At 45.3% G+C, this 14,287-nt stretch overlaps 2 protein-coding genes and 1 pseudogene across 2 annotated transcripts; 2 read left to right on the top strand and 1 right to left on the bottom strand.

The window, feature by feature from the left end:
• The window catches only part of LOC136495810 (uncharacterized), a 57,060-nt pseudogene extending 53,907 nt beyond the window's left edge, over window positions 1-3,153 (top strand).
• A 2,291-nt stretch (window positions 3,154-5,444) lies between these two features.
• Window positions 5,445-8,150, bottom strand: LOC136495252 (probable pectinesterase/pectinesterase inhibitor 51). The gene has a single exon (XM_066491225.1). It carries the CDS (start codon window positions 8,135-8,137, stop codon window positions 6,722-6,724), a length of 1,416 nt encoding a protein of 471 aa, XP_066347322.1. The 5' UTR covers window positions 8,138-8,150; the 3' UTR covers window positions 5,445-6,721.
• A 256-nt stretch (window positions 8,151-8,406) lies between these two features.
• On the top strand, window positions 8,407-12,831 carry LOC136495253 (uncharacterized). Its single transcript, XM_066491226.1, has 5 exons — window positions 8,407-8,718; window positions 9,351-9,433; window positions 9,501-9,676; window positions 10,224-10,332; window positions 10,463-12,831. Exons 1-5 carry the CDS (start codon window positions 8,421-8,423, stop codon window positions 10,769-10,771), a joined length of 975 nt encoding a protein of 324 aa, XP_066347323.1. The 5' UTR covers window positions 8,407-8,420; the 3' UTR covers window positions 10,772-12,831.
• Window positions 12,832-14,287: the final 1,456 nt, after the last annotated feature.

The following is a 14,287-nucleotide window of genomic DNA, read 5'->3' as shown; positions in this document are numbered from 1 at the left end:
CAGAAGCCGACGAGGAGGACGTTGAGGAACTTCCGGAGTGCCCCGATCACCGTCCGAGCTCCTTCGAGAGAGGCAAGCCCTGGAGCATTTTCTCCCAGTTTGCAATTATTAATTAAATGCTTTACTTTAATTGATGCATTACGTTCAGGAGTTGTTTGCAACCGTTGCTGCATTATACCTTGTTTATCTTTGTTATACTATATCCTTGTTACCCTGGTACCCGCAGTCAAGTCAATGCTTAGCTGGCTTAGACCGGTAGAAGTCGGGTGATTTCCTGTCACCTGCGAGTTATATGTGATTACCTAGATCTGCTTAGATGACTATGAAGTCATGGTATAACTAAGTGTTAAATGAAGTTGAGACCGGACGGAGACTTGCAGAGTTTTGGACTGTAGTGTTTCTGTCTGTGTCGATTAAGGACCGACCGTTGTTGGGCCTCGAGTCATGTTGAACGCATGCCTTACATTTAGCTGGCCGGATAAAGTACCTTCCGACCGCGAAGCTGGGAGATTTTTCGGGCCGAGTAGATTGCCCGCAACGCACTATGCCGGAGCAGGTGTGGAAGGACACGGGGGCGAGATGATAAGACCAAAGTGTAGTCGGTCGGCCCTCGGGTACATGTGGTTCCTGGCAAACTCGAGATACCTGGAAAGTTGACTCGGTGATCAATATCTCACTTTAGCGGGTGAGTGAGGTTTGTGTAAGGAATAAATCACCAGCTGGTTAGGAATCGATTCGAATCGCCATCGCTCCTGGATAGTGAGCACTTGACTTGAGTGACTTCATCGTAGTAAATGTTTATGAAACACTTGGACAGTTATAATGAATATGACAGTATGGAAGTTGTTTAATGATCATGGGTTATCATTATCTGCTTAATCACATGGTTACTCTAGTATAGGTGCAAACCTAGTCGACAGGTTAATACTAATTAACTTGGCAATCATGCTTTTAGAAAGGTTCTTGAAATGCTAAAAATGCTTTTTTTTGCAAATGAGTCAGCTACCCTACTATAAAGCCCTTCATAATCCTTGGTGTCATTTATTTTTGGTTATGTCGGGTAAGTCTAGCTGAGTACCTTCCCGTACTCAGGGTTTTATTCCCACTTGTTGCAGATGGGCAGATGTATTACGGCTACTGTATCAACTGCCTTTATCCTGCGATGGGTGATGCTTAGGACCATGGGCATGGTCATTCCTTATGTCTTGTCTGATGCTTTTGTTGGAGATGATCATTCGCTGGCACTATATTTGAACTCCGCGTGTGTGTCTGTGGTTTGAATAAATGACTTCCGCTACTTTTATTCGAACTGGTTTTGTAATAACTATGTTGAAACTCTGATGTATCCGTGATGCAAACTTTTATGTAATATGTGATGGTGACCGCTAAACTTATTACGATCTTGGCTGGAATGGAAGTTGGTTTAAAATCCTTCGTGATTTCACGGACTACCGGGTTATACGGGCTTAAGTTTGCTAAATCATCTGCTCTGACGGATGATTTTCTTACTTAATTTCGTATAATTGGTCGGTTCTGTTACAACGTCGTTGGTCCGGTGAGCCGAAGCTCGCCCCCGTGTCGGGTCTCCTCCCTCCTCTCTCTCTTCCCCTCCTCCTATCTCTCTTGCGCCAAAACACAGAGAAGCAGCGGCTGGCTCCATGGTCGGACGAAGAGGAGGTGGCGGCGCCGCCACGGGCCCTCTCATCGGCGCGCGCGCTCCCTGAAGGGAGAGCGCGTCGCCGTCGAGCGGCCCCGTGTCGACGCCCTGAGCCCGCACGCGCGCGTCGCCGTGACGAGCAGACAAGCGGCGGCTCTGTTCTTTTCTTGCCGCGCGCCGGTGAAGACAGCGGTGCGGCACGTTTCCCCGCACGGTGGCGGTGGTGACTAGCAGTTGAGTGACACCCGCTACCCCCGGTCTCTTTTCATTTTCTTTTACCCGGTTAGGGTTAGAAAATTCGGATCAAAACTAGGGTTAGGGATTCGATTTCACTGTGTTTTTCATTCACCCGATCTAGATCTAAAAACCATAGAAGACCTGACTCTGGTACCATTGTTGAGATCGAAAAGATCATATAGGGTTAGGTCTAGCGGATTCTTTTTACTGTGAATGCGATATCGAGAATAGAGAGACAGAGAGGAATAGAAGAAGAACGTGTCGAACCTAACACCGCAGAGGGAGATGGTCCAGAAGCCGCCATCTCGTTCGTCGGTGAAGTCTGCGCACGGGCAACGATGTTTGGGGAAGAGGTCAATAAAGTCGTCGACGTCGGTGGAGCGGGACGACGCGGCTGGTGGCTTTCCGTCACTAGCTGCGCCCCTCTCTGATCGGGATTAGGGTTTATGTTTCGGTGGAGAGCTCGACTCACAGTAAATCTCGTACTCAGAGCCGCTGGTTCCACCTCTATATATAGCGCAGTGTGACAGGAGCCCTCCAGCCATAGTGGGCTGGGCACCCCCGATCAGGGCACGGATCAAAGGCCCAACTAAGCCGTTGGACTCAATTTAGAATTAGAGATCAATCTATCGCTTCCGGATCAATTTGCTGAGGGTGAGGGCCGTTCAGAGCCAGTTCCAACAAGTCATCGTGATTGCTACAAGGTAGCTAGCTATATTTTCTATCCTTCGTCTTTCAATCTAGTCTGTCAAAAAGATTAATTCTGACGATATTGATCCCAACTTGTGTTGTTTTATTTTTCCAGAATGCTCATCCTGCGTCAAGTTCTGATGGGCGAAAGCACAAAGGCCACTGCACTGGAACTGGAAAACGCCACCGCAGAGCTCTTCAAGGCTCTCGTGAAGACGCTGGACGGCGGCTCCCCTGACGCCGGCGCGGAAGAGATAGCGGAGGCGATGATGAGCGCGTCGGCGTCGGCTGGCTCGCCGTCGGAAGAAAAGATGCAGGGCAGGAGGCAGACGACGGCCCGGATGCTCCTCAAGAGCCTCCAGCCCGCCGACGTGGTCTTCAGGATGGTCTCCCGGGCCGTCTTCTGCGCCTTCCGCGGCGTCGTCCTCGGCGGTAGCGGCCCCAAGGGCCAGAAACTGGCCGACGCTAAGGCTCATCGATAGCGTGGTGAAGGCGTCCGAGGTGCTGATCCAGGTGGGGCCACGGTATCAGGGATGGTCCATGGCCCGTGGTACAAAGCTCTTCTGTGAATATGAACGATCTGAATGTCTGATTCTTTTGTGAACTGTATATGAGGCTTTGCTAGGGCTCTGACTTCTCTAAAAATGGCTCCGACTCTGGCTTTTCTGAAGGAGCAGCTCCTCTGGAGGAGCTAAAACCGTTCTGGAAAATATTTGGCAAAACGGCTCCTTCGCACTAGACGACGTGAACCCACAGCAAGGAGCTACGCGAAGCTCGTTTTTTAGGCTTCTCTTGCACAGGAAAAAAATGGCTCCGGCTCTTGACCGGCTTCCCATGCGGAGCCCTTTCCAAAACAGACGTTTGACACAGTTCCTGCAGGAGCCGGAGCTGAAGCCCCTGCAGAAGCTCCGCCAAAGAGGCCCATAGACGACGACGTGTAAATCTATTGTTCCACTGGGTGAGGTAGGTGTTATCGGATTTTTTTATTTTTTGAATCATTTTTATTTAATATTTTAAAAATAACCACGTCTAAAAAAGGATTGTTTTTTCTTCGGCATTCTAACAATCTCAAATGAAGAACTTCAAAACTAAAACTTAGAGATCTTATTGATAGTTACAATTTTGATATAAAAAGTATCTTTATTTGACACCTTTCAAGAAGAATATAATTTTTAGGAGGTGACATACCCTGGTGCATGACTAATATGCTGTTGAAACTTTATATTATTTTCTCGAGTATCTTAACAACTTCAAATGTAAAAACTCAAATTTATAAAGATGTAAATCTCATTGAGAACTACAACTTTGATATAAAAGGTATCTTCATTTGACACAATACAAAAAATATATTATTTTTCTAATATGACAAGCACTAGTACGCGATTATTATGCTGCTAAAATTTTATATTATTTTTTTAAGCATCTTCACTTCCTCAATGAAAAAACTCAAAATTAGAATCATAGATCTCATCTGGCTCTACAATTTTCATATAAAACTCATCTTCATCCGACGTCGTATCGAAGAGTTATAAATTTTCTAAAGTTAAGTTTTGTCACTCCACTCCGGGTGGCGTGACAAGACTGTCACGCCAACAGAAGTGACATGATAAGGTTTTCCACGTCGAAAACGCTGTCCAACGTGGCATACCTTACCGTGCCAACGCATGTGGCGCGACAACGTTATTTGGTCACGTTAGCGGGATTGGCACGACAAAAAATGTTAGATCTGCAATTTTTTTTATATATAGTTATTATTAAAATATTAAATAAAAAAGAATTAAAAATATAAAAAATCCGGTGTTATCCGTACTAGGAAGACGCGCGCGGAGGGGAAACAGAAATAGAAAAGCAAAGGAAAAAATAGGAAAAGGAAAGATAAAATTTAAAAAATAAAAAATGTCGTGTCAGCTACAGTGACTAAATAGTGGCCGAATCGCTAAGAGGGAAAAAATGGGAAAAGGAAAAAAATTAAAATTGTCTCGTCGGCTATAGTGCATAACTGTGGCCCAGGTGTTAAAGAAAGTAGTTATAGTTATTAGTAGTAGGTTTAGTATGTGGAGAATTTTGGGTGCAGGGCGGAATTTGGATGCCTCTTTCCATCAGAATTTAGTCAGGTACTCAAGGTTCCGTCAGCAACTGGAATGTTTAGTTTGCATGAGGACACGGAACACCTGCATTTGGCTCCACCTTGCAAGAGTTTGCAATTGTTGAAGCGCGTGCATGATGGTGGGAAATGCATGACATGATGACACCGTATTTTCAGAAGTTTGGCATTCTGAATGAAAGGCAGAAAGCTCTACCAAAATGAGAAATTGTCCAGGCAAAGAAAACAAACTTCTCTGATAGGCACTGGGGAATGAGCATCCAAGATCTTAGGAGAACATTGTCTTCTGACGAAGAGGAAGTGTGCCACAAGAGAAAGATAAAAACAGAACATCTAAAAACAAGGCACCTTTTAGTAGTAACATGTTGTAGCTATGTTACATGGTACTGCTGCTCAGGCAGACAATATCAATTCTAAACTCTCTAAAGCATTAGTAATCAATTTAGGTTACAGGTCGGATTGTCATAGGTGAGAACACATTGTTTTGTAGCCTTGTGATTTGTGAACAACATGCAACATAGCATTTCCTTCTCAAATCTTCTAAGTTCAAGATAAAATGGTTAGCTAAACGCTACACCCACTGCATCACAAATTGTTAGCAACTACAGTTTTGTGATATGACCAAATCGATCAAAGTTGTAGAACATATCACTGTCAAGTGCACTGTTATAGGAAAATCCATCAGATAACTTAAGTTGTTTATTCCATTGACTGCGAAGATGTGAGGATATACTATAAATACCAAGTATACTGTTACCAACTGAAGTTCTGAATAAATCGCTGACTGCTAGTATCCATTCAGCTAATACAGAAGATGCAACATTGACCTTTCTTTTTCCGCAAATTTTTAATCGTAATGGCACGACCGCTGCCTTTCAATGAATCAGAAAAGAGTTTATATACAAGAATGTGGCAATAAACTTCGCCAAACAAGGCGGGACACAGCTCGATTTCTGAAACGAGCCACCTAGGATGCTCCTCCCCATAGCCAAAAGTGATTTTGGAAAGCCCGTCTGTACTATAATAAGCACTCTTTTGTTTTCTCTGCCACCCATAAAGCGCCAAGGCTCTTGTATTAAAACATTCGTCGATTGCCCTCACAGTTTCTACATAATGTAGATGACCATGGTGTTGAAACCCTGCCTAAGGTCCTTCATCCTTATGAACTGATTTTGCTGCAGCTTCCCACCAATCCATAATGCTATCAAAGTTAGTCGGGATGGTGTTTTGTGGAATCGCTAGCTGTTCCAAGGTAGAGACCTGTGTCCAAACCATTTGGGCGAAAGGGCACACAGGAGACAGAGGTGATGGCCGGTTTCTGTTGGTCCACTTCATAGGGGGCATAAAGTATGGTGAGGCCATCCTCCAATCGCAAGATTGTCAGCTGCTAGGATCTTGTTCCGGACTAGGATCCAGAAGAACAGCTTGCAGTTTTCCGCACCAGCTTGCCAGATGAGTTTGGTGTTGGAACGCCTGACCACCCCCCAAGGAATTGTGCCCAATAGGCTGAGCGCATAGAATATTTCCCATCAGCAGTCGACTCCCAAAGGATGGTGTTCTCGGTCTCCGGCTGTAGGTGAAACCCCTGCAATCTAATCCAGAAAGATACAAATTCCTGAATCTCATCCTAGGTGGATGAGTAAGTGTCCATTGGAAGTTAGAAATCATAACAATAAAAAACAATAGGCCAGCCGAAACAATAAGCCAGAAACAATGCACGGACATATATAATAAATAAAGTAAAAGATGTTCTATCATATTCTATAGAGAAAACAATTTTCAGTCTTTACTCTATCAAAGGAACAATTTAATTACAAAACACAAAACTATAACTAATACATGTAATTTAAAAAGGTACAGATGTAGTAAAAAGAAAAACAAACCACATCAGTTTGGATTTTCTAACAGGAAGCACAGGTTTCTCGAGATCCTTGGAATAATGGATGCAGGCATTTACCATTCCAGAAAATTTTCACATCATGTTGTTAAGGTGCCAATAAGTCACTGATCTAAGAACACAATTTACACTGTAGTTAGTATGCAATCCATTGATGGCCCTGAATGAAGTTCTCCGTTGAAAAGTGTTTGACATGCTGCTCTGGTGTCTGGCTGCTCCACTCAACCCTTGCTGTGTGGTTTGCACCAGGGCCTCGACTGTCAAATTCTCCATAATAGAGTGTCCTGAGAGCAAAATCACCTTGCCATGGAAGCCATCCCTCCGGCCTGACAACTGTCCCCAAATAACAGCTGACATACAATGTCCTGGCATACTCCTTCCATGGCCGCCCCAAATACAGCCTGTATGACTGTGGCTTTGTCCGAAACAATTCCACAAACTCTTTGTTCCCATCCACAGTGCAATTCACAAACACAAACCCTGTCGTCTGCCCCGGATCGATCCTCCCACTAGCCGCCACCACATTTCGTGCGCGCTTCTGAGCTCCCTCGGCCCGTGGTACAGTCTTAATCACGCATTCCTCAAACACTGCTGCGGCATTCCCAAATATAAAATCCACTGTCCCTATAATATGGCACCTGCGGTAGAACTGCCGCATTGTGTGAGCATACAGGGTATCCTGATGCCCACGGAACTCTACATTCTCCAGCACTGACCGATCGCTATCTGAAAGGAATGCCACAGCCTGATGAGCTCCAGCACCAGCACTGTTCTCAAATGTTATATCTCTCGCGCGGAACCCATCACCGATCACAGCCACCGTCGCAGTTTCATGAGTTCCCAGCCCATCAATCCCCACGCTCCGTGATGCAGTGATAACAGTAGCTCCCATACCCTCCCCCATCAGCAAAATGTTGGTCTTCTCATACGGAATCACAACATTTTCCTTGTATGTACCTGCGGCAACCGCTATGACAAAGTGCCCAGCAGCGCCAGCAGTGTAGTTCGGCGCTGCATCCACCGCGGCTTGCACGGTCGAGTAGCCACACGGCTCCACTCCGGAATTCGGTTTGCACACTGTGGCGTCAGGGCGGATCCTCGCAGGGAATGCAGCGGCAGGGGCGGAAGAGGGAGGTTTCAGGGCAGCATTTAGGGTTTGTGGGGCAAGGGAATCGAGGAAGCGGGACGTGAGGGGGTGGGAGCGGAAGGCCGGGAGCGAGAGGAGGTGGGAGCAGTCGTACTGGCACTGGAGCGAGGCGGAGGCGAGGTGGAGAGCGGCGGGGACGTCGCCGGACTCCAGGGAGGATAGCGCGGCGCGGAGGCGGTGCAGCGAGAGGGAGAGGTGGTTGGCGCAGGGCCGCGCGTAGGAGTCCGGCGACGGGTGCGCCGCGACGGCCGCGCGGAGGAGCGAGGCGGGCGCGGTGGTGTGCTCCCAGGGCGGCGCGGCCGGGAGGAGGACGAGCAGCGCGATGAGCAGGAGCCCGGATGCCGCCGCGGCGAGCTGGAGGAGGCGACCGCGGCGTGGGAGCGGGTGGTGGTGGCCGCGCGGCATTTGGTGGGCCGTGGGCACGTGGGTCGCCGCGTTGGAGCGGACGCGGCGTTGGCGATGCTAGCTCGTGTTCTTCGAGGTGTACAAGATTCGTTCGTTCTCCATTGAGAACTGGGAGGAAGCGAGGCCGCGATAGTGATGGCGAATTTTGGGAAAGGCGTTTTACACACCTGTTGGCGTACTCCGTTACCAATTGACAGAGGATAAGCTGATCTCGTCCGGACGCTTGGCGCGCGACCACGCTCGATGGTTCTTGAATCTTGGCTCTGAAGTGATCCGTTAACCGATGGATTTGGTCGTCGGAGGCGTCGTTCATGGGCGCCTCCCCGTCAGGCCATCAAGGTTTCGTCTTCTGCTCGGCTTGTTGCCCTCCACTACCGCTGCCGTGAGTGCTGCCTTTTCTGGATGTCCATGCCCACCAATCGTTCGTCGGAATGCCCCAGCGGTGGTGCCGTTTGCCAAGAAGAAGAGGAAAGGGTATAGCGAAGATCCGCCAGATGAGGAGGTGTCTGATGATTTCACCGGCGAGTTGGAGGAGGACGAGGAGGTGGAAGAGGAGGAGGACTTCGACGCTGAAGAAGGAGGTAATGGATTTTGTGAACTTGGTGATGTTTGTTTTATCTGTTATTATGATGGTTGGGAGTTTCCGGTTGTCTTTCTGTGGGACGACTGGGGATTCTGGACCCTGCACTTTGCTCCATTTCTTGGCTCCCCTTATCTGACAGTTCACACTGTGAAGCATCCCTCGCCCCTCTCCCCCCCCCCCCCCCCATCGGTCATTATAAAAGCATCCATGGGAAGACGTGCAGTATGATGCAGACTCTTCCCTTTGTTTCAGAAGAATATGCAGTTGTATGCACATTGTTGGTACCCACAAACACCGCAGAATTGAGGGAAGATGTCATTGCATATTTGCGTAGCCCATTTCCAAACAGTTGGAGGTGCAACAGTATAGTCTTGTTAGTAAATTGGTATTTCCTTCTATAGCAAACATGCAAAAATGGCTTATGGGCTTGGGTTATGTAATGGTTCCCATTTACAATGCATCTGTCTGAACTTGTGTGCTCTAAAACATACAGTGCTTCAGCAACCAGCATACTTGTCTGCTCATGACTTTTGATGTCTCCTGCCTCGGTTAGTATTATTAGTTTCATATATAAGCCAAACAGTACTTTGTTATACCAAATAAAGTTACTCTGTTCACCAAATCGTGCAGATATAATGGATGATGACGAAGAGTTTGAGGACGACTATGAGTTTGAAGATGATTTTGAGAGTGATGATGAACAGGATCTTTATGTAAGTTTTACTTTACTTGGTTGATAAATACAGTTTGATTATATAAACATTTAATTATGTTCTGGAGGCTGGAGATGGAGGTGCTGGTGGCGGAATATCCCTTGCTGGCACATGGTGGGACAAGGAAGCGTTAGCTTTGGCAGAACAGGTCTCAGCATCATTCGATGATGACTTGAAAATCTATGCTTTCATGACAGCTGCAAATTTGACCATTAGAGTACGCATTGAGAAGATGTCCACCAGGCATGTATCTATTTGCAGACATATGCAGTTGTTTTCAAAGTCTGTTCATGTATATGTCAGCTTGTTTGAGCCTGAAAATCTTATAGATGCATGTAGTGGGTTAATATGTTAGTGCATAGGATTTTGAGAGGAGGTTTCACTGTTTCAGTCATCTGTTCGAAGGTTGAGTTTCAGTAAACCCAGATTGCGGCCTATATGCATCAGAACATGCATATGGTAGATATACTGGAAAATGACATATTTTGATGTACTCAAATGTAGATGCCAGTAAGCAATGAACTAACTATGGAAGTAAAAGCATAGGCATCGTACTCAGGCGCAACACTATAGAACATATTAATTGGCTCTACTAGATTCAGTTCTTTTTTAGCGTCAGCTGTCAATGGTGGAAGAGTGGGGTCGGGGCAGGTTGATATATTCCTACCTGGTTTTCATTAGGCTTGGGTTTGTGCAGCCATAAATTGCTTTGCAGATAACCTTAAGGTCAAAGTTTTCTTCTTTGGACATGATTAATGTAATACCTCTCATCAAGTGCTTGATAAAATAGGTACGGTTCTCCAACTATAGATGACATTGAAGCATACACAATTGCATACCGTGCAAAGTTGGACGATGCAGAGTCAACAGGAAAGATACCAAAGAACATATCCTTGGAGGTAATTTGCCTCTGTACACAATACAACTAGTTAAAGATTTCCACTATCTTAAAGAAACAAACATCCAGAAAGACTCTGCCTGTAGCTCTACTTGGTTTAAGGCACACACTTTTGGTTAATCACTTTGAAGGTGTCATCCCCTGGCGTGGAGAGAGTTATCCGTATCCGTGAAGAGCTCGAACGCTTCAAAGAACGGGCAATGTATGTCAGGTACACTACAACAAGCGATGAGGCAGCCACGCCTCAGGAAGGCGATGGCGTGCTGAGGCTAATTTCCTATGACATGGACCTGCGAGAGTGCACCTGGGGCATAGCCGACGTGAAGATAAACCGGCAGCAATCTGGCAAGGGCAGGCCCCTGAGCAAGAAGCAGAGGGAATGGAGGCTGGAGACACCGTTTGAGTCGCTGAAGTTGGTCAGGCTGTACTCTGAATGTTGAGATGCCAGTTTTTGAGTAAATAATTTTGAGTTTACATTTGTTGCACTCATTCAGAAGTTTATCCAGTCTTGCTGAACTCCGATAGGTCACTGGATGCGCAGCTTATACAGTTATATTAGCTACAATGTTGTACTATCTGTCACAATCAATGATAAGTTTTTCTACTGCTAACAGATAACAAGTTAACAACAGAGGTTGAGCCCACAAAACAGAGTGTTGTTTGTCTCACGCTTTACAATCTACCGGCAGTTGGTTTATTCTTTGTCTTCTCCTAGATGTTTGTCTAATTTGTTAGTGACTTGTCAACGAGAATGGATTGCTTCATTGCTTGCATTGTCTTTTTTTAGAGGTTTAGGGGTCAGGCCCCCGTCTTACCATTAAGAATTTAAGATGACCTCATTGCTTGCACTGTAAGCTGAATGGGCTGCTGAAACCATGCCATCTCTAGGGCTTTTTTTTTTAAACAAGCCTTTATTAATTAACAGCAACGAGCTGTTATGGGGGAGAAATACTCCCATTGTACATGGGTTAGTGCCTCTCTGAGTGGGCACCTGTTTACATGACTTGGATTTGAGCACGTGATGGACACGGATTGCCTATTTACATGAGAGTGAATTCTAGCTTGTCTGGCTAACAGATGCGCTGTTTGATTCTGTTGTCTTGCAATCTTGAAGACTCTGTATGGCTGCTGCATTGCGGTTGATGAAGCTCTGGGTGAAAGGTTTAATTGCCCAGTCTGGAGGTGTGGAAAAATCTGAATCATTGAAGAATGTTACCAGCTGCTGATTGTCCGTCAGGTAGCTGGCCGACTTAGCAAGGACACCATGCTTGCAGCTAGATCAAGAGCTGCCGCCTCTGCCATCAGTTTGTCTATCAGCTACTGTGTCAAGTGGGGTCTGTCACAGCGTTCGACATAGAAACAAGAGGGGCGGTCTGTACTCTGTTGTCGTCGGAGTTGGACGGTGCATGGGATCCCGGACGAGTAGTTTCAGGTACATTTGGTGTTAGTTTTTTTTAGGAGACTTATATACTGCATTCTGTGCCAAAAAAAGAACTTACGGCTTAACATAAGCATTTTGTTTGATGGTCTCGGAGAACAGGAGATTCACGTACCATACTTTCTTTGGGGAGTTTTTTTTTAATGAAAAATCTCTATCTGCTTTAACATCTCTGTCCCTGTGCACATGCTTTGATTTAATCTCTAAAATTCTCCAAAACCCATTTAATACCAACTGATTTACTTGGACTTGTGCTATAGATTCGCAGACATTTACCCAACTTCATAGGGTGACACAGTTTGTTTGGCCTGTATTCATTCAGAAGTTCGTTGTAACCAATTCCTGCTAGAACTTTTAAAACAATTTATATAAGAAGAATATCCGAATGCACATGCGCTGCAACACAAATCCGTGGTCCATGCAGCCAGAGAGAAGTAGTTGGGATTTTATATGGGTCGCCGTTGAACCATGCAGTTATTCGTCCAAAAAACATAAAATTCACATACATTGCAATCACAAATTTACATTTGGGGGGAAAATATCAAATCTGAATTCGAGCACTTACAACGGAGAGGTTGTGTCTTCTCGGCGGCGGTGGGTTTTCGAGCGGAGGACGGGCGAGGTGGCAGCGGCAGTAGCGAGGATGAGTGAAGAGGCAAGGCTGCAACAGCCGCAGCCTTGAATTCCTGCGAGGCGGAGCTGATCTCGGCCTTATCCTTGCCGCCGGCCTTCATGGGTAGCGTGGCGGCTGGTATATGTTGGGCAACACCTCGCCGGCGGGCGGCGGCGATGGTGACGGTGCCCAAAAAATATCGTCGTTGCGCACAGCGACCTGGGTGCGATGCGACCGATGGGGAACTGCAACCTGGCTTTGGACGACCGTGAGACCGCCTTGGTTCCCTTGGCCTTGCTCCTGCCGTCGCCAGAACAGGGGGGGAGCGCGGCGCACGGGGCAGAGGAGAGGAGACGGCGCGGGCGAGAGATGCTTCGAGATGGGCGTGCACGAGAGATGCAAGAGCGCAGGAGCGGCAGCTGCGGGGAAGAGATGCGAGAGGAAGCGCGGATGTGGGTCCCACCTGTCGGCGCCAAGCTTACCGAATCGCTGGGCTTCCCTTAGCTCGGGTGTCACTTCATCGTGACTAGCAAATATGCACTATCAAACATTTATGATACAAACTTATTTATTTTTGTTTTATCTTTTCTATAAATTCTAAAGCTACGGTTTATTTATGATGCCTACAACACCAATAATATATAAGCTAATGTTGGCAATGATATCATAATGCCTTATTAAGTATGTATCAAATTTGAAATACAATCTTAATAGTTTTTCTTCTTCTGCCGTAAAACACAAACATATTTACTTATAAAAATATCATATCATAACTTTAATTTCATACTATACAAACGTTGGTACGGTTAAACGTCCAGTTCCTTGTGACTTCTTTGTGGACTTATAAAATTTTGTAATTCTATTTTTTATTATAGTCGGCAAGGAGTTAATTGCCGACATGTTAAGGATTGATTTGTTTGCTGATAATTACAATAAAAGACCTCTCTTGATTTTCCACAGTGGTAGTCCTTGTCTTGTATTCCACCGGTACATGCATAAAGTTCTTAGCCATATTTATCTAGACTAAACTGGTTAGCAAAGTATTAAGGATTTTACGGTTTGATTAGTTGGATCATTGGTTATATCATGTTATAATAAGATATACTCCCTCCATCTAGTAATATAGTGCATTCTACCATTTAAAATTTGTCCTAAAATATAATGCATTTTAAAGGACAAAAACCAGTTTTGCATTAAATACTTTTCATTTATGAACCAATTACTATTAATCACGCTGATGGTAGCGTCTGATTTGGAAATAAAATGAGGGTACATGCGTTTTTTATATTCTCTCTTAAATTTGTCTTAAAATTCTTAGAATGCACTGTATTACAGGACAGGGCGAGTAAGCTTTATTTTAGTTTAAACCACAACAATAATTTACTCCATCAATAATTTAGTGTGGAAAATATCTATTTATTAAAGAAAAAGATCAAGTGTTCAAGTATCATAATATTTTATTTATTATTAGTTTTTTATATTTATAGGGAAAATAATTAAGAAAAAGAATAATAATAAATAAAAAAAGGAAGAAAAAAGAACGGAAGATGTAAAAGCAAGCCCAACCAAAATCAAAAAAAGAACGTGAAGCTAGCATGTTGCTTCTTCCTTGTCCCATGGATCAAAGCACGTTGTTATTTCGTCGTATTTGCTCGATAGACGTCAGCAGCTCGACCTCTTTGAACCTCCGTGAATCCTAGCGACAGCGTCGGTGTGGTGGTATTTGCAGTGCACCCAAGAGATATCGATGCGCCGACAAATAGAGTCCTGGCCAAATACGGCCGCAAGAGGGCCCAAATCAGAGCACATATGAAAGAAACGCTTTGTTCTGTATATAGAGTGGGATAGGATTCGAAGCGTTTTTCAATCTGCATTTTTATTTGACATAATAATACCATGTGTTTG

This window comes from Miscanthus floridulus, chromosome 12, assembly GCF_019320115.1.
Source record: "Miscanthus floridulus cultivar M001 chromosome 12, ASM1932011v1, whole genome shotgun sequence".
In the NCBI taxonomy this organism is placed as follows: Eukaryota; Viridiplantae; Streptophyta; class Magnoliopsida; order Poales; family Poaceae; genus Miscanthus; species Miscanthus floridulus.
This window is presented reverse-complemented; position numbering and strand designations above follow the sequence as displayed.

Bases quoted from the DNA above. Each gene is read 5' to 3' on its own strand.
- LOC136495253 (XM_066491226.1), top strand. From the start codon at position 8,421: ATGGATTTGGTCGTCGGAGGCGTCGTTCATGGGCGCCTCCCCGTCAGG. The intron at 9,677-10,223 runs GCATGTATCTAT...TTGATAAAATAG, and splicing joins ATTGAGAAGATGTCCACCAG to GTACGGTTCTCCAACTATAG. The intron at 10,333-10,462 runs GTAATTTGCCTC...ATCACTTTGAAG, and splicing joins CAAAGAACATATCCTTGGAG to GTGTCATCCCCTGGCGTGGA.
- LOC136495252 (XM_066491225.1), bottom strand. From the start codon at position 8,137: ATGCCGCGCGGCCACCACCACCCGCTCCCACGCCGCGGTCGCCTCCTC.